The 24,562-nt window shown below is 32.0% G+C and overlaps 1 protein-coding gene and 1 long non-coding RNA gene across 2 annotated transcripts in view; both read right to left on the bottom strand.

Annotated features, from left to right (window-relative positions):
- Positions 1-4,147: 4,147 nt before the first annotated feature.
- The window catches only part of LOC139481722 (uncharacterized), a 45,110-nt gene continuing 24,695 nt past the window's right edge, over positions 4,148-24,562 (bottom strand). Inside the window, exons 5-11 of the mRNA XM_071265210.1 lie at positions 15,633-15,887; positions 14,400-14,954; positions 10,034-10,155; positions 8,104-9,363; positions 6,876-7,332; positions 5,874-6,191; positions 4,148-4,608 (exon numbers count right to left, since the gene is read on the bottom strand). Coding sequence (XP_071121311.1) covers positions 4,268-4,608; positions 5,874-6,191; positions 6,876-7,332; positions 8,104-9,363; positions 10,034-10,155; positions 14,400-14,954; positions 15,633-15,887 — 3,308 coding nt within the window. The 3' untranslated portion in view covers positions 4,148-4,267. The remainder of the gene's footprint in view (positions 4,609-5,873; positions 6,192-6,875; positions 7,333-8,103; positions 9,364-10,033; positions 10,156-14,399; positions 14,955-15,632; positions 15,888-24,562) is intronic.
- Positions 18,109-21,444, bottom strand: LOC139481709 (uncharacterized). The gene is made up of 3 exons (XR_011654669.1): positions 21,201-21,444; positions 19,569-19,656; positions 18,109-18,888 (listed from the first exon to the last, which is right to left on the bottom strand). It is a non-coding gene; the product is annotated as an uncharacterized lncRNA (long non-coding RNA).

Here is a 24,562-nt window from a genome sequence, read left to right as displayed (position 1 = left end):
AATAAGGTGTACGCATAGTTATAAACTTTAATTCAGTCACGGACCCGCGATATCACGTACGGGTGTGTTCTAGTGTGTACTAAGTTTCAAATTAATTGGACTTCAACTTCATCAAAAACTACCTCGACCAAAAACTTTAACCTGAATGGGACAGACAGACGAACGGACGGACGGACGAACGGACGCACAGACCAGAAAATATAATGCCCATAAATGGGGCATAAAAAGTGATTTTTGGAAATTGCTGGGGAGACAATGGTTTAGTTTGAAAAATCAAAAATGTGATTAAATACATATTTGAAATAATACACGTCTATAACCTATTTGAAATAATATACATATACAGTTGCAAACTTTCCAGAGGTGCTGTCCAGCACTTTGATTGTCTTTCTTTGTTAAATATTTGCTTGTTTTTTGTGATTGAGATTGTGACACATTGATGACTGCTGTACCCCTATTTTGACAATTATGTCAGTTTTGTTCACATATCGTAAATATAAAGGAATTTGATGCGACAATCATCATACAAGTAAGAAGTTTAGCGCTATAAAATTAGGTTCACCCACAATTTACTACATTTAAAAATGCCTGTAATAAGTCAGGAGTAAGACAGATGTTGTCCATTCGTTTGATGTGTTTTATTATTTGATTTTGCCATTTGATTAGGGACTTTCCTTTTTGAATTTTCCTTGGAATATAGTATTTTTGTGACTTTACTTTTTAAGTACAGATATATAAAACATTTTGGGATTTTCTTCGCTGCTTTTAAGAATGTTTTGTAATAGTTCGTATCTTATACTTGGGTCTTTAATGTTCAGTTTCACTGTTTGTTCATTGAGGTTTATCTAGTGTGTTTAGATTATATAAATGGTAAATGAACTGCTATCAAAATGTGTAAACATAATTTCTTAGTGGACGTATTATTGCGTATTGAAAAAAGAAAACCCTGTCTAATTTAAAATACATTTAATTTTGCATATTTACACGCTCAGTTATTTTCTTATTAACTACATGACTTTTTGTATATATGTGAAAAGCGAAATATTTTAATAGATTGCTACAAAATTGATTAGTATCATATAAAGGAACAGGTTGTCAATTGAACTCATTGAAAAAACATTATCTATTCAATAGCAAATATCAATTAAAAGAAACATCAACATCATGTCATCTACATGTACGTAAAAATGGACTAAATGCTAAAACAAAATAGCGAAAAAGTAGAATATATGTTTGGGTTTAGCTGATTTTGATGGAACCGATATATCAATGTTTATCAAATTGTCAACTGAACACATTGAAATTACACCACATTAACTATTCAATAGCAAATATCAATTGAAAAAAACATCAACATCATGTCATCTAAATGTACATAAAATGGACTAAATGCTAAAATAAAATAGCGAAAAAGTAAAATATATGTTGGGTATAGCTGATTTTGTTGGAACCGATATATCAATGTTTATCAAATTGTCAATTGAACACATTGAAATTACACCACATTAACTATTCAATAGCAAATATCAATTGAAAAAAACATCAACATCATGTCATCTAAATGTACATAAAATGGACTAAATGCTAAAATAAAATAGCGAAAAAGTAAAATATATGTTGGGTATAGCTGATTTTGTTGGAACCGATATATCAATGTTTATCAAATTGTCAATTGAACACATTGAAATTACACCACATTAACTATTCAATAGCAAATATCAATTGAAAAAAAACATCAACATCATGTCATCTAAATGTACATAAAATGGACTAAATGCTAAAATAAAATAGCGAAAAAGTAAAATATATGTTGGGTATAGCTGATTTTGTTGGAACCGATTTATCAATGTTTATCAAATTGTCAATTGAACACATTGAAATTACACCACATTAACTATTCAATAGCAAATATCAATTGAAAAAAACATCAACATCATGTCATCTAAATGTACATAAAATGGACTAAATGCTAAAATAAAATAGCGAAAAAGTAAAATATATGTTGGGTATAGCTGATTTTGTTGGAACCGATTTATCAATGTTTATCAAATTGTCAATTGAACACATTGAAATTACACCACATTAACTATTCAATAGCAAATATCAATTGAAAAAAACATCAACATCATGTCATCTAAATGTACATAAAATGGACTAAATGCTGAAATAAAATAGCGAAAAAGTAAAATATATGTTGGGTATAGCTGATTTTGTTGGAACCGATTTATCAATGTTTATCAAATTGTCAGTTGAACACATTGAAATTACACCACATTAACTATTCAATAGCAAATATCAATTAAAAGAAGCATCAACATCATGACATATGCATGTACATAAAAATGGACTAAAAGCTAAAATGCAAAATAGCGTAAAAGTAGAATATATGTTTGGGTATAGCTGATGTTGATAAAACTGATATACATGTATCAATGTTTATTAAAGGGACGCAACTGATACCAAGGGATATTCAAACTCACAAGACGAAAGTAAACTGACAACGCCATAGCAAAAACGAAAAATAAATAAAATAAAAGACAAACAATAGTATGCCAAAACACAACATATAAAACTAGACTGAGCAAACAAACATCAGTTCGTACATTCAAGATGTTCAAATAAAGCTAAATTGATTTAATTGTAAACTATATTATTTTTAGGTTGTAGTCGGTTGACCTGTTTCATCATGTTCATGTTTGACTAAAATGTGAACTGAAAAGGGTTTGATTTGGGAGTCGACGGACGAGTTTGGTAATTAGTATCATTTGCACATCTTGTCTTGCTGATCATATTGTCTTTCAAAAGTTAAACCTATATTTTTTCATAGTTTTACAAGATGTTGGTCAAATATGGAAAAACAAAAATGGTAACATTTGTCAATAAAGGCTATAACTATATGTGTAATACCACCAAATCATAGTACGTGACCTCCGGTTGCAAACAAAAGAGGATTGAAAAATTTATTCCCTTGAATATAACAGTATTAGGAATTTTATCTAACATTTCATTGAGGTAAAAAAATCTGTATCAATAGACATACATCTTAGGTGTTTCAAAGCAATTTTTTATTTGTTGTTTCTATAGAATATTTTTAAAACTTGAGGCTGCATGCAACTAAAGCTTGCACATTTAAAGAATAAGGATGCACATTTGGTTGACTTTCAGGAATAGCTATTATTTTATATGCAATGACATATATTCTGTGAAATGTTTTCTATAGTATGGGACAGGATAAAACTTAACTAACGCCAAATATTTCCTAATTAGAAACAAAGATAAAGTCTGCACAATTTTTTTGAAAAATTGCAGATTTAAAAATGACTTATAGTGGAAAACGAATTTTGATATTACACATCTAAATAAAGCCAGCAGTAGTATACCTCTTTCAAAAGTCATAAATCGATTGAGGGAATCCGGGTTACAAACTTAAACCGAGGAAAACACATCAACTATAAAAGGAAAACAACGAAACAACAGAAACACCGAGGTGGAACAACACATAAACGTTAATGCAAAATACATAGAAACGGACTATAAGATAACAATTAACTGCCATTTTCCTGAATTGGTACACGAATAATAAAGAGTTGTCAAACAGTATTGGCCACTTTTGACTTATTTCTAGATCTCGTCTTGCTGATCTTTGTCGAGTTTTAAAGTTTCAAGGCACTACGTGTACTATAGTTATCAGGATATAATGAAGAAAAAAATAATAATAGACCAATCCTGCATGTTTCCTTAAATTGTATTGTAACTATGTTGTTTTTAATGAAATGAAAAAAATAAATCCAAATCGTCATTCAAATTCAATTATTCTTGTTAGAAGTTTTTTGAACATTGTCAAGAAGCTGCTAGAAACATATAAAAAGATAATAAAACGTCTTTTTATTTCACTTTTCCAGATAATAGACAAAACTTGCCTTTTAACCTCTGTCGTATTGTCACCACGTCGGCCATGTTGTTTTGAAAACGGAATCATAGAACATAGTTTCAACCTATGACGATTTTTGTTTAATTTCGACAGCAGGTTTGAGAGGAGAAGCTTGTGTGAAGATTAACAATCGACACGATACTACGGAATTCCAAATGATGAGAAAATTTCACTTGGCCCTTTGAGTTGGATGAGAAAAAAGCGAAATGAAGTCCATTTAGTACTAACCCTGTGTATGCGTGTTTCATTATTAGAAGCGTAATACATGTTAATATATCAGTATATCTTTCATTGTTAAATGGGTTTAACTACTAAATTCATAAGTTATGTATTTTTCTAAAATTTTGCATAACAGCTCTGAAGAGTAGCAATATCAATACTGGTGACATCTGTTTGTTCTATCTGAAATGCGAGATCTGCATAAATGTCATCAGAACGTAAAGCATTTAGAAATTCCATAAAGCATTTCTCCCCACAATGCAATAGTCGGTCCATCAACTTCCTGTTCTTTTCAGTCTGTGCTGCACAAGCCTCTATAATTTGCTGATCGTCTATTGTTAACAATTGACACGATATCAAATGATCTACTACAGCCTCGTGTTTGATGTTAGATATGATATCTACGTAATTCTTCTGTAGACGAACCTTATGTAATGGAACAGTCCATGCTGACAATCCTGAAAAAGACAAAAAAACAAATATTTTCTCAGCTTTTTGAAATTGTACATAAATGAACATGAGAACTGACATGGCAGCAAGGGCCCGTTTGTCCACGATGGTGTGATGAACCTGAAATAATCAGTTTTGATGCTTAAATTAAACTTTTGATTGAATCAAGCACCATGTATTTTGGTAGCCATTACGTCAGAACCTAATGTTCGAGGCCTGTCGTTCATTGATCAATAATTGGTTCTCGTTTCTGTTTTTTTTTATGGAGATAAGACCGTTGGTTTGCCTGTTTGAATGGTGTTACATTAGTTACTTTTGGGGCCAGATTTAGCTTGCTGTTCGGGGTAAGTCAAGGCTCCGTGTTGAAAGCCGAATTTGACCGGAGAGTTGTCCCTGACACGCATACCACCTCTCCTTATAACTGTATAAAGAATCGTTACAGAGAGTTGACCATTTATGTATTTAGTTTTAATTTGGACCATTCTAGGAAAACCATAGACCTAATTTTCTGAGTATGTACACTAGGATTTCTACCTTTTGTTTTTTCTATTTTTATCTTCAACTGTTACATTCTTGAAATTCTTACTCCTCCATTGAGTAATAAGATTGTGTTGAAGTAAAAGGAGTGCAACATATTAGTTACCATGTGATACATATGTTTCTTGTCTAGATTTCACTGTAAAACAGAGTCCCTTCATAAAAAATAATATATGTTGAAAAGAGCAATGTGTTAATGTAACTACATGTATATTACTGAACTTTGTTGCGATTAAGAAATTATTATAGATATAACATAAACAGCTTTATCAATGATAGGGAATAGTTACATACTGTATAATTGATTCATTTTGTGATCCATTCATTTTGGGTAAATTTATCATTCAAGAAATTGATCTATATTGGTGGTAATTTTCATTCGAATTCCTTAAACAAACAAGGCACAAAGTGTTGTTAAAATTTAGAAATTATGCTTCTATGTCAAATGTCAAAAATCAAATTGCTAGACAAAAACGATTCATATATTGCCAGTTAAAAAGTATCTTTAAGTCTTTATCCATTGTAGCATTATCAGTTGATGGAAAATAAACAATCTAATAAAATACATTAAATTTGTCGAATCTATCAATGAATCTGTTAAACTTCATGTTTGCTGCAAGCCCAAGCCTTATCATGCATATATGATTGTGTATGCTAAAGTAAGATTTGTAGTTGAATGTACCTATTTTGACAGTTTATATTAGAAAACAACACAATACATAAACAATTTCATTACCTTCCATTTGTGCTGTTCTTGTATCTACTGTGGTATCTTCAAGATCGCTGCTGAGTAGTTCGACTATATCATCATATCCACTATCCCGCAAAGCATCAATGAATACATTAAAAGTAGAACGATTCCTATTAATGATTATATCTAGCAACGCCTGATTTTGTTCCGTCTGTTTGACATGTTGTTCGATATGGCGTCTGTCTTCAATGGATAACATGCAGTGGGTCATCATTTGGTCCAATATTTTGCCTACAGATATTTCCTGCATAATCATCTGGAAATTGCGTCTGATGTTTACCTCGAATGTATCGGGGATAATTTCTGTAATTTTAGAAATCAATCATGCTATAAAATTCGGTAAATGGTTAATTAAATTGCAAATATTTTATGCATGTTCAGAAAAACAATACATTAACAATTAATTCAGTAGCTAGGTCCTGTGATAAAGGCCGCCCGAGATGAAGATATATGAAATGTAGACTGTCAATGGAAAATGAGGGTGAGTTGGATAGGAACAGGAATTTTGCCTTTCAGTAGCCCACTTACATCCCTGTAAACGAGTTAATGCAAGGTCTCGTAAATTTTATATGGTGCTTTAATGATATATCAAAACATTGTAAAACCCATATGCGTAAACAATTAAGAACCTGCAACCCAATTGCACAAAAGGGAGAACGTGACTTGATGATTATAATTATACTAACTTAAAATTAGGAAACACATTATCAATGCAGATCAGGAGTAAACTCATTTGATTCTTAAATCATCAATAGGGGGCACTTTCAGAAGAGGGGTCACAGTTTGAATACATCTCCTAAATGTTAAAATAATATTGGATATTTTGGTACAAAATGAATAAAGTCGAACCCCTATTCCTGAATCCCCCTGAATTAATATTTTCTATCAAACAATCTACAACAAGTAAATATACTCTAAATGCGAAAGAACAAGTGAACCGCTCAGTTTTAGTAGATGATCTCAAGCTTAAGTTTGATATATACTAACCATGTTTTACTTTCTGCAAATAGACATCATAATCGTTTGCCTCAAACATGTCAGTCATTATCTTCTGATATTTGCTAACAAACGAGCAACTTTCGAAAAGTTTCTCAGATCGGATGAACAAATTTGCCAAGACCTTTTCAAGTCCTACGATTGACTCTTCGCTTATTTTTGAATGGTTCTTGAGTTCATTAAGGACAAAACGCCAACGTTTAACATCATCGCCTACACATATCTCTGTGTCTTCATTTGGGCACATTGGACTTGCCCACTTTCCATTAGTTGGTTTATGTTTGTTTTGTAGTTGGAAAGAGGTGAACAGAGATCTGAATGTCATGCTAGTATTTTCTGTGAGTTCGAATCCATCCGATTTTAATTGTTCTACCATAACTTCCGGCATCAAGTTTGTAACTGTTTTTGCTAGTCGTACATAATTCAACATTTCAGCATTCAATTCTTCCTACAAAACACAAAAAAAAAAAGAAAATTAAAGAACAGTAAATTAACTTAAATGAAAACATTTAAGACTTCTTCCTTTAAACGAATCTCGTTAAATTCAACTATACATAGATTTTCGACATTGAGTTGAGCTCATTTACATTGCATATCGATAATTGAGTAGAGACAAATTAATCACGTTTATTCCTACATGAGGAAAGCATGCGTTAATTTTGTGTCATTATTGGTTCACCTTTTGATGCATGGACCTTGTTTAAGAACTGAACCTTTCGTTCTCACGAATAATATGACGGACTGTAACTTAAACTAATCCATACGACTATAGTATCATTTAAATATGATATATCACAAAAATGACAATACCATACCCAGTCAACCTACATTTTTTAAACTGAAGAGTTGTAAGGATTTCTGTAAATACAGTGATTCGTAAACGTTTTCACAAACATAGTACTACATCACTTTTTCGCTTTTGGTGCCAGTACTGACAGTGCTTATACAGGATTTGTGCCATTAATTTATACATCTAATATCTTTAACATATTTTCAAATTTTCATTCAATGTTAAATCCATAATTAGTATTTAAGAAACTCAAAACAGAATTAATTAAACAGTTTAACGACTTTTATGGAAGGATAGAAGCTTTTACATAACGTATTGAACAACTAAATATTTCAAATTGTTGTTCCTTTATATACGCCATATAAATTTTGCCAAAAAATAAACAATGAATGTAACCATGTTTTATATGTAAATACATTATACTTATACCTTAAACCAGGATTCTAACAGGTCTTTTGACTTATGTAGTACTGCGTGCTCATCACAAAAATATTCTTCTTCAGTCTCCAACTTTGACATTTCCACCATTCCGTCTGGATTGTCGAAGCTTCCATTACAGCACTTCATTTTCACTGTGTACGATACATTCATCTTGTACCTCCCTTTTATTCCGGTAATGCTGGCTTCTGCATGTTCCCAGATACCTTTGAATGACAGATGGGAATGCTTGCACCATTTCCAGATCTGAAAGAGGATCACGTGTTTGCTAACACAAACTGCCAGCTTTGTTCGACCCGATGAATCGAGATTGAAGACTCCCATTCCGCGGTAAAGGGCTAATTTGCATCCATGTTTTGATGGTTCCCGACTAATCTGATAACGGCGTATGTAATTAACAAGGACATGGTTAAAGAAAGCAGGAGGAAGAAAATCGAAATGCATACACATCCAAGACGTCCTGTTAAAATCTTGTCCATCTACTTTGAAACTGTCAACTATATTGATAATGGCCTTTGATTTAATCAAACACGGCACGTAATAATGAACAGTTGGCATTTTTGATTTATCAATTTCGCCATTTTCGTCTAGTGATGATACCGATTCTTCCTCAGCTATGTCTGGTCTGACAATTATATCAAACTTTTCCATGATTTGGAGAATGTGTCGTCGGTATTTAACAAAACCTGTCCCCTCTTCTTCTCCTGTAAATGCCTCTGTTATCAAATCTTCTGTCAGTCTTCCAGTTGTTTCTAACTCTTTCCAGTCGGAGTTGTAAACAATATTTCTTCGGATTTGGAATTTCCTCGCTGACACAAGACATTTCAACACATCAACTAACCACTGTGGTTGCAAGATCACTAAATCCGGAAGGTCTTCAAAATAAATAAGATTTCCTATATCATGTTGATATCTTAGGAACAAATTAATTTCATTCTTGTCTTTGATTTCAAGTCCAACCGATCTACCTAATGTTTTCATCTCCTCATATGCCATGACTCTATCTTGGTTTTCTCGGTGTTGATCCAAGACTTGTTCATACTTAATCCAACGAGTAGGAAGTTGTTGTCCCCATGTTTCAACTTTAGAGGCTAATTGTACAATACGGTGTCGGAGCACGTCAAAATCGGATTCAGTGGAAATGGTGTTTGACAGCATAATGAAATCTTTTATGTGCCTTCTTTTAGGATGGTCTCCTAGTATTTGATCAAACTGTTTCTGAATTTCCCATTTCCTTGTTTCCTTATCAATCTACAAACATATTTCATCAAAACCTAAAAAAAACTTCAAGAATAGCAGGCACAATATTTGCTTTGTATATGCATGAATGCAAAATGAGTGAAGAAAAAAAAAGACAGATGATCTATTTTGAGTGTTTATATTTCTCGCCAGATCATGAATATCCGTATACTTATACTTGTTGATGACATTCAGAGTCAAAACTGAGATTTTACCTTTTCGATGATAATTACTGCATAGAACAGACGATATCACAAAGATGATAACCGAAACTTTATTTTGCAAGTATATTTCAAATGTGGTATATACCATAACTAAAGGATGAAAATGGGTAGCTAATTAAGTCCTTTAAAAATGATGATACAACTATATGTAATTTTGAACGTTCAGTTAAATTGAAATAGCAAAACTTCATATTAACATATTGACTATGAAAAACAAGTCAATGAACTTTGAATGAAAGTGCAACAACCCACAACCCCCGTGGATAAAACATATTCAACTGCATCATGTGCTTATCGTGTATCATTGACTCATTATAAATGAAACGAAAATAATCATTGACCTCAACATATTATATCAAGGTACATGTATAAGTATCTAATATGATGTCAAAAATAGAACAACCACCTTTGATGTCAATATGGTTAACAAAGGTAATATACAATAGCATAGAAGATACCTGTAACTTGTCACAACATGTTCCAACGACAATAATGGAGGGAAGCGCTTCTGTTGTTTCGCCGATGCCATCTTCTTCGTCACCATAGCAATGAATAGCATCCATCCAAAAATTTATGTATTCTGTAAAAATGCCAAATAGTTTTATTTGATAAAAGCAAGTTTAAGGTTCAAATATGTGAGACCTAACTTACAAACATAAGTTTTTTGAAAGTTCATTTATATCTTAATTTGATCAAGAATACCCTCACGCGGTTGTTCAGTCTTATGATGATACCTAAATATAGTACCACTCGTTAGTCTCAAAATAATAATACACAGAGACAAAACTGAAAACAAAGTTAGACGACAATTGGCGAAAAAATTAAAATGGCTGGGTGTTATAACGTTCAACACTAACGATGAAAGACAAAAACTAAAGATAATCAGCAATATGAGAAATGCAAATTGGCGAGGAGTGGAGCTTTGGTAAGATAACATTTCAGAATGAATTGCAAATGATACATAATACAGGCCGCAGATTTATAAAAAAAAATGATCAACTAATCAGTCGGCAGTGATCAATATAATATCATATCATGTTAAATAATCTGGACCAAGTCTACTGCCCCCGATACAGATTTTGAGAACGAGTGTCTCTTCAGTGATGATCAAGGCTTTCATGTTTGAAACTTCAAAACTTCTACAAACGTTGTGAAAATCTGATCAATTCAAACTGATAATATGCATCAAGTGTATTGGAAAGATACGATTCCAAAACACAGATCACACCATATTGTATATATTTAGAATACACAGTGTACTTTTGATCTAAATGCCCTTCTTTTAATCATGTTTGACATTCTTTTAGATCGCACCAAGAATACTAAACATAAGAAAATACAGTTCTGCAAACAAATAATAAAATACTGAAATTCAGATATTATTACTTTGATTTTTAGGATGCAAAGAATGCTACAATATTAGGTTTTAACTAAAACAAATCTTGCATTCACATAATTTCATATTTTTTGTTGTGATTTTTATTTTCGGAAATATGTGCAATCTCATTAAACAGATTTTGCAATTTTGCCGGAGGACAATATTCGAAATAACAAATGCACGCATAGAATTAACTGAATACGTTTTTTCTATTAAAGTGGATAAATAGCCATTTGCAGATGCACATGTGGCCAAACGTATATATTTGAATAAACAAAAATGCATTAAATATTTAGTTATTCCAGTTGTGTACGTCAGACGCCCATTTTGTCTAAGGACTATTCAGTGGCTCTTAAATAAAAAGTTGAAAGGCCAGATGAAGTACGAGGTTAATTTTAGCCAAGGAGAACGCAATGCGTGTAGAAGACCGAACGAACGAAACACACTGTTCCCGTACGAAAAACATGACACGTACTCCAGCTGGACAGTAGCCGTACTGAGAACCGTACTTATAAAAATCATTTGGACTTTTCTTTGAATGTCTTATAATGGATAACCCGGCTGGACTTTCAGCGAAATTAGCCGTAAACCGGCTCGAAATATTTAAATTAGCAGGAGTCCGGTTCTGAAAGTCCAGCTGGACTTTCATAAAAGTACGTCTAAAAAAATCCAGCCGGCATTTCTGGCAAAAATATAGCCTCTATAAAGTTCAGCTGGACTTTACAAAGTCCGGCTGAACTTTAAGAAGTCCAGCTGAACTCATAAAAGTTCAGCTTGACTTCAAAAAGTTCTGTTTGACCTTAAAAAATGATCTCAGCAGGGGCTGATCCACAAAAAATGAGGGGGGAGGGGGTTCCATCCCCGCAGAACCCTCCCTCTTGATCCACTGCTGCTTAGTTTTTCTTCAGATGTTGGATTCTTCTGATTTGATATACATCCCTTGTTATAATCTGAAAAAAAACAACAGATGGCATTATGCATATACTGCTTATTTCTTTTTCTTTTTTCTACTGTCTTACTGGTAAAATCAAGAAACGGAGAATTGTGAAGCTAAATCCTTACTCCTAAAAATGTGTGGTTATAATTATCACGATTATACTAAATAAATTTAAAGTGCATAAAATAAAGTAAAGCTTTGAAAATCACTCAAACTGAAATATTTTGCATAATTAGGTATTTAATGTAGTTTTTTTAATTCTTTTTACTCTTCAAAAATAAAAATTAAGCTATTTATAATGTTGTATTCATTTCATCAATATGTTGAAGAAAAAAAGAGCATATCAGATTGTACTTACCAGAATATATGCAATCCAAAATACATGCACACAGCATGTAATCTTCCTAAATTGAAATTGATGCCAGTCAGAAGGATCCATCTTCTCTAATATAATGTGAAAAGAACTACTTCCAAACATTTGCTTTACATCCAATGTAAATTTCTCATTTTGTTCAAGAAAGAAGACACATCTTCCTGTTTAATCCAAATTCAAATTTTGCTGTATTGCAAATTACATGAGGTTGTTTGAGGAGCTGTGAAAATTTTTCTTCTTATGACTTCTTGCATATGTCTTAATTTTGAATATGTGATATATTAAAAAAAAAGAAAATCAATTATTAATTTGTTCAATTATGAAATGTTTAATAAAAGTGATAGTAATTGCAAAAATATGTATTTAGAAATGTGTTATCCTTCAAATGGCCTCATGATCAACCTCTGTGTAGATGCTACTTCCTGTGACCTGTCCAGACTGAGGTTAATTGAAAACAGATGGTACTCTCTACAAGACTACTGCTATTAAATCACTGTTATGGCTCAAGTTTCTAATTGATATTAAAGAATGATGATAATTATTTATTTTATGCATTCTTAGGCCCGAGACCACAATTAATTTCTCTATCATTTCTTTATAACGTTTTGTCGCATTTAAAAAATTTTAATTGTTGTTTTTGTCTAATTTTTTGTGTGTGTAATGTACAGTACAAGTCCAAATATATATGCAATTTTCAGAAAAATTGCATCATTACATCATACAAATTTGGCCAATACACATCCCTACCCCTATAGGCAAGTCAAGAGATGTTCCGAAAAGTGTAAATATAACCTTTTTGCACCTGGCCTAATCACTCTTTCCTTATTGAAATCAGTTAAAATAAAACATCCAAAAGTTTATTTCAGCTCTCTTCTTTCATTTCCACCCCAGAAAAGCTAAGAAATGAATGAGAAAGGGAAAGAAAAAAAATAAAGAAGAAATACACTATAACTAAAGGGAACTATATTCGTGAACAACGAAAAGAAGGGTCATTAATTGTGGTCTTGGGCCATTCATCTTATTAAATATAAATATACTAGAAAATGTATAATATTAACCAATTAATAGATGTAATTTTGCTAGGGGTTTTATTTCATGAAAAAGTAAAAATGTTAAATAATTGTTGAAAAACATATTAATTCTGAGATATTATGAATTCAATCAAAATTATATCACCTATATTAAATTCTAACTTTCCATTTACAGTCTATTTTAAATATTTTATAATGGAATTGAAAATTTTACGGGTCCCAGAAAAGATCACATCTTATTGTTTGATCTTAAAAGTATATTGTGAAAAATATGATATCATTATTATATAACTTGCAAATTTTTATTTATAACTCTTTTCCATTTTGAAAGAAATTGTTCCTTTCAAAGAACAGAATCCTAGTGACAAACTTTTTATTTCTGTAAGGGCAGATTTGGCTGATGAAAATTTTCTAAGTCTTAATTCCTGCTCATACTTGACTGTAAAATTTTCTAAGACAAAAATCCTGCTGATCATTCTACAGAAAAAATAATTTTCCTCAAAAGTCCAGCCGTGTTTATTTTCTTGTCAGAATTACAAAAAGTGCGGTTGGACTTTTAAGAAAATACCGGCTGGCAAATAACCGAAGTATAAGAAAAAGTACGTGTACGGCTCATGTCAGACTGGACTTTTCAAAGTCAGACTGGAATACGTCTCAAGTCCAGTTGAAGTCCAGTTGAACTCCGGTTTAAATTTTCGTACGGGTTTGGCATTAGCAGACACAGATGAATGCAATATCTGAAGAAACTACGACATGATTTGCAGTGCAAATGTGATGAAAAATGTATGTATCATGTTCATGACATATTTAGCTATATATTAGGTCAAAGAGAAGTAAATCATGGACAGCATCGACTAAAGGGAAAACTTGTTACATTTTAAAATAAATGGCATTTCAAGACATATTGATGTAATAAATCAATGAAGATCAAATTTAGTATGGAGAAGCTTAATTCGAAAGGTTGCTGAGACGAACCTGACAAAAATGTGTTACTAAAATATAGACACATGGACGGGTCGAAATAAAACAGTATACATTTCTCATTTAAAGTAATGGTAAACAAATCTATCCTGGATTAAACTAAACAATATTGAGAATCAATTACCTCCAATGTCTTCAAAGGGAATCTCGGACAGATCAAGGAAGTTTTCTTCTATATCTTCAGAGGTCATCAATCCTTTCATGTTCTTACTAACATCAAGAACCAACAAATAAATTGCATGTTTATTTAAAAAGGTTTGGTGAGTTGCATAGAATTCGTATTGCCCGGCAAAATCCAAAACTGCCACTTCAGCAAAGTCGTCTAATGGTGCCTCCAATTCGGACCAACCTTTAAGGTCAGCAAATAAATCAGCCTCTGTAACTTCAGCAGGTGCTAGAACATTATCTTGTACTTGAGATTTCATTTTTGGGGGAATTTCACTTGTTTTTCTTTTTTTATCCTCATTTGTCTGTACATCGGGTGATGATTTTTTAATTTCATCTTTTATGTCATTTGGATTCGTGATGGCATTCTTTTCGTCTTTTTCTGATACATACCAGTCAGGTTTATATGTTAGCACTGCAGTTTTATGTGAGATTGTTGTTCCTTTCTGTGGAGCCTCCAACACGTTCTTTATTAATCTTACTTTTCTTTCCTGGTTTGAATCAAAGCAAATATCTATAAAATTTAATATTTTCTTATAATTGCAGAAACTATTAGTAAAACAATGATATTAAAATACAAGCAAATGAAATAGTTAATTTTCGAACAAGTACGGATAAACTATTTCAATATAGCATTCTAATCTTGAAAACTTATCTGCAACTTGTCTACATTAGACTATGCAGTAGTTCTTGGATCGTTACAGTCTGAAGGTCCAATCACTTTATAACGCTAACGAACAAAAATGATACAAATTCTACAGCTAAATAAATATAACCTGGGTAATTGAATGTATGCTTCAGATAGAAAAAAATGTCCCAGAAACAGAGTATTATTACTGCATTACCAACAATGAAGATATAGCATTAGCATCAACCTATTAGGTCATTTAGCTGAAAACAGTATTCCGAGAAACCTTATTACAATTTAATGTCAGTCACAGAGTTGTACTTCGTCACAATATTTGCACGGAAAGTTGGATATTTTGGACACCAATATAATAATAATTTAAAAGTGAAACTCTGATATTTTTTCAATGACTGAATATTGTATTACAGAACAATTTCCGTCAAAAACAGAAAAGTTTCGTTGTCGATAAGGGGATAGTTATATTGAGTCTGAAATAATGGAAATCATTGTAGGAATATACTTACAATCACGCAATATAAAGTTTAACTTTACTAAAAAACTAACCGTTGGAAAATATCCATGTATCATCTGTCAAACACACTTTACATTTTTGGGTCATGATTTCTATACCATTTGTGCTTGCAACATCTGATATTTCTTTCCTCAGCAACCGTCTGGTAAGGCATGTTTTTCCTACGCCATATGGTCCCACGATGGGTAAACGTATCACATGTCGTTTTTCAACTCCCGTTTGTAAAACCTCTCTGTACTGGCTTTCTGCTTCCTTCCCCATCTTCCAAATAGTTAAAGGTATTTGATCTATAGCGTAAAAAAGTTCTATAATGAAAGTTGAGTACAACAAACATGCATTAATGCAACTATTTACGAGCAATCTGTGGTTAATATTTCACAATTTCATATATGTATGTAATTGTTTTCCAAGCAAAAATCTTTTATTTGCAAATATGACAAACATTTAACGTATCTATAAATGACAACAGAATGGAAAATATTCCTTCATCTTTCAAAGCAAAGGACTCAAGAACTCCACTTTGTTTCTAATTCAAGGCCATATTTCTGCTTCTTCCTTTTACAACATACTAACATTAAGTCGACTCTAAATATTGCTCAATATGATGATCAAATTAAACTTGTCAACTGAATCAATGTAAATGTAAATTTGTTTTTCTTCAATAAAGGCAACAGTAGTATACCGCTGTTCAAAACTCGTAAATCGATGGACAAAAAACAAAATCATTAAAACATTAAAATGTAATACACACAGAAACGGACTAAGCATTAGACAAAATCCGATGAGAATAACAAATATAACATCAAAACCAAATACATGAATTTGGGATAGAAAAGTACCGTGACACGTCTTATAGTAATGTGAATTCTTATATATATTTAAAATAAAAAAAACATCAGAAATTCGAAGGTTTGATTTATATTACAGCAATAAATAAAGAACAAGAATGGCAGACAAAAAACCAAACAACACACAAACAAAACAACCACTATATCACAAGATCATGCATGTATCCGAACATGTAATTTAAGAAAATAACAGGTTTTAAAATGTTCGTGAGCAATAGAACTCCCCCTACAACGGGATAACATGCGAAAAATCAATGTAAAAAAACGTTTGAAAGGGTTAGACCCGATTATGCTTTAAATACTAAAATAAATTAAAAATAAAAAAAGATTTAGGAGTACAAGCAGTTACTTAGGGTTAGTTAAATACTAGATTTTCATATAATATTAAATAAGAAGATGTGGTATGAGTCCCAATGAGACAACTATCAATCCATATCACAATGTGTAAAGGTTAAAGTACTGCATTCGACATGGAGCCTTTGATCCCTACGAATAGCAAGCTAAACAGGGCCCCAACATGACTAGTGTAAAATAATTCATACACGAAAACCAACGCTCTAACCTATATAAAACGAGAAACAATCGCGACACAATTATGAACTAAACCAACAAACGACAACCACTAAACAGGCGCTTCAATGCAAACATTTTATTTTTATTTTACCTCAATCATGACGTAAGAGAGAGTGATTGTCATAATGCACATATGGGGAAGTAAATTTGAAAACGGAAAAATAATAAATACCACAGGGTCAATACCTATGTTTTGGTGGTCCCCAGGGTTATCAGTCAAGGTACTGGCATGGAGATACGTGTATTTTTGTATTGGAATTTGATGTTGTAAAATTTTGGAAATCATTTTAAACTCCAGAATATAAATCTTGTGGAAAGCTCTAGATCTGAAACTTTGCTGGTACATCAGTAACGTAAGATTTTGAATACCGAACTTTATGGAAAATTTAAATAAGATAGTAACAGTCTCCGGGACAAGTTTGCAATTCCGCTGAGTGCAAAAGTTGTCACCTTAATTTTTGGAGTTAAGTCAAAACAAAGTTGATAACTTGGTTGGTATTGGTTCCCTGATATTTGTCCTAACATTTTTTGGATCTAGCACCACTGTTGAAAAAGTTATGCCCCTTTTTTCAACAATTTCCTCAGAGGAAAAGTACTTTTCCTCAAGGGAAATCAAATTTCCCTGAAGGAAAAAGATTTTTCCTCAAGGGAAATTGTTTTTTCCTCAAGGGAAAAAGATTTCCCTTAGGGAATTTGCTGCATAATTATTTCCTTTGAGGAAATTCTATTTCCTTAGAGGAAATTCTTTTTCCTTAGAGGAAATTCTTTTTCCTTTGAGGAAATTTGCAGCTTCAAATTTTCCTTGGAGGAAATACTTTTTCCTGTGAGGAAATTTGTAGCTTCAAATTTTCCTTGGAGGAAATACTTTTTCCTGTGAGGAAATTTTTGACAAACACTTTTCCTTGGAGGAAAATTCAAGACAACAAATTTCCTCTAGGGAAATCATTTTTCTTCAAATTTCCTCTAAGGAAATTTCTGAAGATCAAATTTCCCTTAAGGAAATGTTTTCCCTTATTTTTACTTTTTGAACATTTCTTCACTACACCATGTATACAAACAGTATGAATATAATTATTACAAGACTGTATAATTGATGCAAATGATATTTAAAACTTTAATAAATGTTTGACTCAACATTTTAATGACATTGAAAATAATACAGTCTGACTGTTTAGATCTAGGTATTGTTTATACTTTTTTTATAAATTTAACTTTGATTTATAATTTTTTTTGGAGCAAATGCTTCTATTTTCTTTGTAATTGTTTCAATGCGATACATTAATAAGCAACCAATTTGAATGTCATACCATTTGTGGTGTTCTAAAGAATTTGTTTATATATTTGCAGATTAAATAATAAAATAAACACTTTTCGTGTTATTTTAAATTAGAATTTCTTCTGTTTCAGCTTGTGTACAGTTATTCAATCCACTACGTAAGAATTCAGTGAATACATTATTCCATTCACTAAACAATTCCCTTCAATTCTAAGAGAAATCATTTTTGCAAATTGTTCTTCAATGATCTTCTTCTGTATATTTGATATGAGGGAGCGATGTAAATGAGTGGATAAAACTGGTGTTCCTTTTTTCAACAACAAAATAGTATTTGTTCAGCATTCTCCTTTCTTTTGATTAAGATATGTTGTTGCTTTTATGCAATAGTGTTTTTGTGTATCTATGATAGAACTCCATTTTGTTTATGGTCATTATCATGTGATAATGTTGAAATTTCCTATTTCTTTTTTGCAGGAAAGCACACATTCCATTTCAAATTAATCCAATTATGCACTATGTAAATAAATTTCAACTATAAGTTTCCTCTTCAGTAATGACCTATTGATCATGAAAACCAAGATGTCTGATCACCTATAAATACACAAAATAAACAAATAAAATGTTATAAATGGAGAGAGAAACAGCAATAAATGTTTTTCATGTGTATCTTTCCTTATTAAAATACATTAAGTAAACTTGAACTCGAGAAAAATAAATAACTGCGATGTAGACTAGAAAGTATAAAATGCCAAATAAAGTATTCACGAAAAATTAGTTGATTTACAGAAGTCAAGTCCGTGTTTGCAGGAAATTTACATCATTGGTTGTCTGGTGGAGAGTTGTCTTATTGGCAATCATACCACATCTTATTTTTATATAACCTTGCCATATTCCTATTGTGCCTGTCCAAAGTTCAGAGTCTGTAGCTTTTGTCAGTTTAGTCTGACACTAAAATTTAGTGGTTGTTGTTGTTTCATACCGGTCATATTTATTTTTTGTAATTTATTTTGTAATAATATAGGCAATTAGTTTTACAGTTTGGATTGTTTCAATGTTTCATCTTTAGGTCTTTTATAGCTGCCTACTTTGACTAAAGTATTGTGTATGGATTTTCTCATTATTGAAGGTCGTCACAGGCCTACAATTGCTTTCTCAAAGCCATGATAGTTTTCATATTTAATATACCACATCTTTTAATTTTTATAGTAATCATGATACTAGTAATCATCTTTCAAGTTCAATAACTTTTTTAAAATTAAAAGGTGCCTTACCATTTAGGTTTAGTTGGCTTCTGCAAATTTTACATTGCCTATCATTTCTGCTGTATATAATTTCTCTGTATCTTCTATAGTTCTTGTCCTATACATAAAAGAGTAAAAGTTGAATGACATCTTGCATCAATATTTTTTTCTGTTTAATGTACATTATGTATATTAATGTGTGTTTAATAAAAATCTAAACCATGAGTGCTTGATAAGCTTCTTGCCCTTATAGCTGGTCTTTAAGCTTTAAATGAATTTGAATGATCGACTAAAAAACTATGAGCACTGTGCAAATAAGACCCCTGCCCTCCAAAAAAAAAAAAAACATGCACAAACAGTGGTATTTATTGACATAAAACATGTATATAATTTAGCTCCATTTATAGATATATATCTCAAGTGACTATAAGTTTAAGGCTGTGATTTTTTTAACAAATCCATAAATTTCTAAAACCTTTCAAAGTTTTTGAAAATGGACAATTTTAAAATAACTTTGCAACAACTAAAGTTCCTTAACTCTGCATCTTATAAAAAAATATACATGATAAATAGGGAATGATACTCCAGCTTGCATATTATTCAAAGTTTTAAAGGAACATAACTGAAGAACGGTAAAAGTTTTACTACCAAAATTTGAAATTGATCTGATTAAAATTGTGATAAAAAGTATTTTTTTAAAGTTTAATAAAATTTGGTTGAGGGAAACTTAAGTTAGAAGGCCGAAACATTTTTTTCCATTTTTAAAGAACATAACTATAGAATTAAGTAAAAGAGACACTACCAAAATTCAAACTTTTAGTGATGATAAGCATTGTGTATTGATTTCATAACATTTGGTTGAGACAAACTAAATTTTAGAGAACAGGAAACCAAAAATTCAGCATATTTTCCCCATTTCTAAAGGGGCATAACTCTGATACTCTAGTACAGTAACACTGACATCACCAAAATTCAAACTTGATATGAGAATTGTGATAACAAGCTTTTGTAAAAGTTTAATTGAATTTGGTTGAGGCAAACTAAAGTACTGTAAGAGAACAAAAAACAACTTTGGGACAGACGGACAAACGATCTGACAAGTGTTAAACATTATGCCCCCTCCACTTTGGGTCATAACAATAAAAAGGGAGTTTGTCAAGATATAAAAACAATTCACCAAAGTTTCATAAAAATTTGCGAAAGCATTCTTGAGACTATCCTAATCCCAAGTCATGATAGATAGTACAATGACATAAATCAGATTTTTTTTTAAATTAAAAGGAAAATTATCATGTTTAGGTTGGACATGTTGGAACCCCCCTTTCTTTATTGGACGATCAATGCATTTGAATGGGGACATGTAGTTGGACACCCCCCCCCCCCCCAAAAAAAAAAAATTGTCCTGGGTTAGGAACCCCTCCTTTATATGACTAGATCCACCCCAGTCTCAGGTTGCGGGATTTTTTCGTTGCAATGAAGACCCATCGTTGACCTATGGCTGTTATCTGCTCTTTGGTCATGTTGTTATCTCTTTGATACATTCCCCATTTGGGCATTTCCATTTCCATTTTCTTTTCGGTTCTATTATAAATATTAGAAACGAGTTTGGCGCCTTTACAAAAATATAATTGTCTGTGCTGATAGGGGAGTATGTGTGCATACCAATATTTAAATTTTCTAGGCCTTCTTTTTGAATATTTTGTGCATTTCTTGGTAAAATACTGTCAGACCTCGAGTGCTGTTGTTTTACAAAAACGGTCAAGTAATGTAGGGGAAAGAAACTAACTAAAAAGACCAAAATAAGCCACAACTAATGGGGGTCTCATTGGGGGTTCTGTTCACGGATCCCGCTTAGTTACTACTTATTTTTTTAGATTCTCGCATGATGCCATCCCGCATACACTATGTAAGTGAACAATTCTGCTATTTTTGTAATTTCCCATGTCCCCCTAAACTTCATTTCGCGTTTTCACGGCACAATAATTTGAGGGAGGATAGGACCTTTATCGGGACTGCGGGATCGGGTGTTTTTAAGCTCTGGATTTCGGGATTGATCCTTTCGGGTTACGATAATTCTTTTTTCGAATTTCGGGACCTCTGGATTTCGTGTTTTTTAAGCCCGGGATTTCGGGATTTCGTGTTTTTAAGCTCGGGATTTCGGGATCAGTACCCAGGCGCGGATCCAGAGGGGGGGTTCCGGGGGTTGGAACCCTCCCTTTTTTTTGACCGATCAATGCATTTGAATGGGAGCATATAGCTGGAACCCCCCCTTTACTCTGGGTTGGGAACCCCCCTTTTTAAAATGGCTGGATCCGCCCCTGGTACCCCTCCTACCCTCCCTCATAATTTGACTTTCATGTGTCACGTTTACAAAAAATACGCCTCGACAATCCCGAGTCCCGCTCAGACCCCCCTTATAGGTACATAATGAATAGTTTACTATGTAGTCAGTAGTCGGGTCAAATACACATGTATACACTTTTAGACGACCTTAGATTCATTTCTCAGCGAAAATACTCATTAATATTGAACATTTTAGATCACTTTACATTTAGATTTTATAACTTTTAAAATAAAGACCATATAGATTTAAGATCATTTAATCGAAAGATTATAATTTGTCAATGCGCAACTGTAACCAGGTACTGCATTTTTTTTTTTGCATGCGTTATGTTAAAAGTGCCGGGAATAGAAAAGCAAGTTAAACTTCTCATCTGGACTTTTTAATAAGTCTGTATACCGGACCTCTTCTCTATTTTGGGATTGAAAAAAATCTAAAGTTAAAAATGCGGTTTTGAGCCTATTTCTTCTTTTTAATTTGGTAACACGTTAAGCCATTAGTGACACTAATATGGTATATTACCAATAATAAGGCCATATATTTCGGTGTGTAGAAATACCGCAAAAGACTTCTTAGTGCACTAAGAAGAAAGTTTTTGCATTAAGGACACTAAAACGATGTTTTAAGATCACAGCGAACATGAATATAAGAGGATATGATTAAATACCTCAAATCTATAAAGTTAGGTATCAATAGATTTTGTAATTTTGAAGTTAAATGACTTTTTAATCAAAGCCTGCCACTCGCCACGTGACCAACGGTTTATTGCAGATTCCCGAATCATCATGTTCAATCAACCTAATCCAATAAACAATTGTCTTTTGATCGTTACTTATTGATTAATCAATGGTTGTTAACCTAACGGTTTAGCGTGGTATAAATTCTAGTTTATGAAAGAAAAATATAAAATAAATTTTGTGTTTTAAAACTTTGCCTTTGTTATATATATTTAGTTTTTAAGGAAATTGCTATGCAAGCTTTTTTTTTATTTAAAGAACCCTATTTTGAGATAAAAATTGAGAAACAAATGCTTTTGATATTTCATTTCCTTACTAACAACACAAGAGTTTACATACTATCATTATTCCTTGAAAGACATTTGAGAGTATGTGGTGTCCATGGGGTTCTTCAAAATCCGATTACAGAAGTAACATATAGAAAAACTCCAAGAGGTAAAATTATATTACGTTTTAAAAAGAGAATTATAGAATAAATCATAACTGTCTTCTATGAACGATAACTTTAAACTGGTGTCAATGCTTTTTTTTAACAATTCATCTTTATTTCAACAATTGAAGATGAATACCATTTTATTTTATAATGTAATAAGCACTATGGGCAGGCGCGGATCCAGAGCTTGAAGTGGGGGTTTGGGGAGGGGTTATGTGAGAAATGTTTAAAACACTAGAGAAGTTTTCATGGTATACCAAACCATATGTTTTTTAATAAATGGCACACTTTTTGTTCATCCGGCATATGGCTACTCTAAATAAAATTTTAAGTATTAATTTTATAAGGTTAATTATTTGATTACAGATCGTATCTACCCGTTTTGCAATTGTTGTATCACTCTAAAGGAGGCTAATAAAGATATATATAATAAAATATAGAGATAGCAGCCTTGGATTGTCTTAATTAAATCCTTTGGTCCTCTAATTATCAAGTTACCCTCTGGCCAATGTTATTATGACTTGTGTATATTTAAAGAAGTGTAGCGACAACGTGTCACCCTATTCAGTGCTAGATATTCAAATTATAGTAAAGATAACATTAAAACAAGAAATGGTTAATACAAAAAATATTTTAAGATTTTCAACCGGGGGTGGGGGCTCGCTTTAACCCCCTAAATCCGCTAATGATTTGGGAAAACTAAATTATTTAGTTAAATTAATCATATGACTCTTAAGCCCGTTCTGCCATTATTAAGAAACGCTAAAGAACGGAAATGTATGATTTTAAGATTTGGAAATAAATGAAATTGGTGTCACAAATGGTATGTCTATAGATAAAGGCAGATGTGGTGTGAGTGCCAATGAGACAACTCTCCATCCAAATAACAATTTAAAAAAGTAAACCATTATATGTTAAAGTACGGCCTTCAACACGGAGCCTTGGCTCACACCGAACAACAAGCATGTATTTAAAATATTTTATAAATAGATATAATGCTCATATACATAATTATTAACGGTTGTTTTACTTCGCTTATTTATAGCATTTAACAAATAACTTCGTATTCTTATTTTCGGCATCAAATAAAAATAATGGAATAAATATATTTTAAAAGACAAGGAAAGTGAATTAAAAAATATATACAACAAAAATAAGCGAAAGGAGATGTGGTACGGCTGTCAATGAAACACCTATCCACAAAAGTTAAAAATGAAGAAGATGTCAGAAATAAATTGGTCATAATTTATTTACAGTCTAAAACATCGAAGGGACTAAACATCAACCTATACATATTTATACTTGTAATGCATTTGTATATAAACATCGAATCAGAAATATGTTCCTTTCCTAAACATGTTTAAAAACATTGCTGTGATAGTTATCAAAAGTACCAGGATTATAATTTAGTACGCCAGACGCGCGTTTCGTCTACACAAGACTCGTCAGTAACGCTCAAATCGAAATATTGATAAATGGCATAGTTCTTAACATTAGAAAAATGAATGAAGTA

This window comes from Mytilus edulis, chromosome 7 (assembly GCF_963676685.1).
Source record: "Mytilus edulis chromosome 7, xbMytEdul2.2, whole genome shotgun sequence".
Taxonomy (NCBI): Eukaryota; Metazoa; Mollusca; class Bivalvia; order Mytilida; family Mytilidae; genus Mytilus; species Mytilus edulis.
The sequence above is the reverse complement of the archived record's forward strand: the minus strand, read 5'-3'. Positions and strand labels throughout refer to the sequence as shown.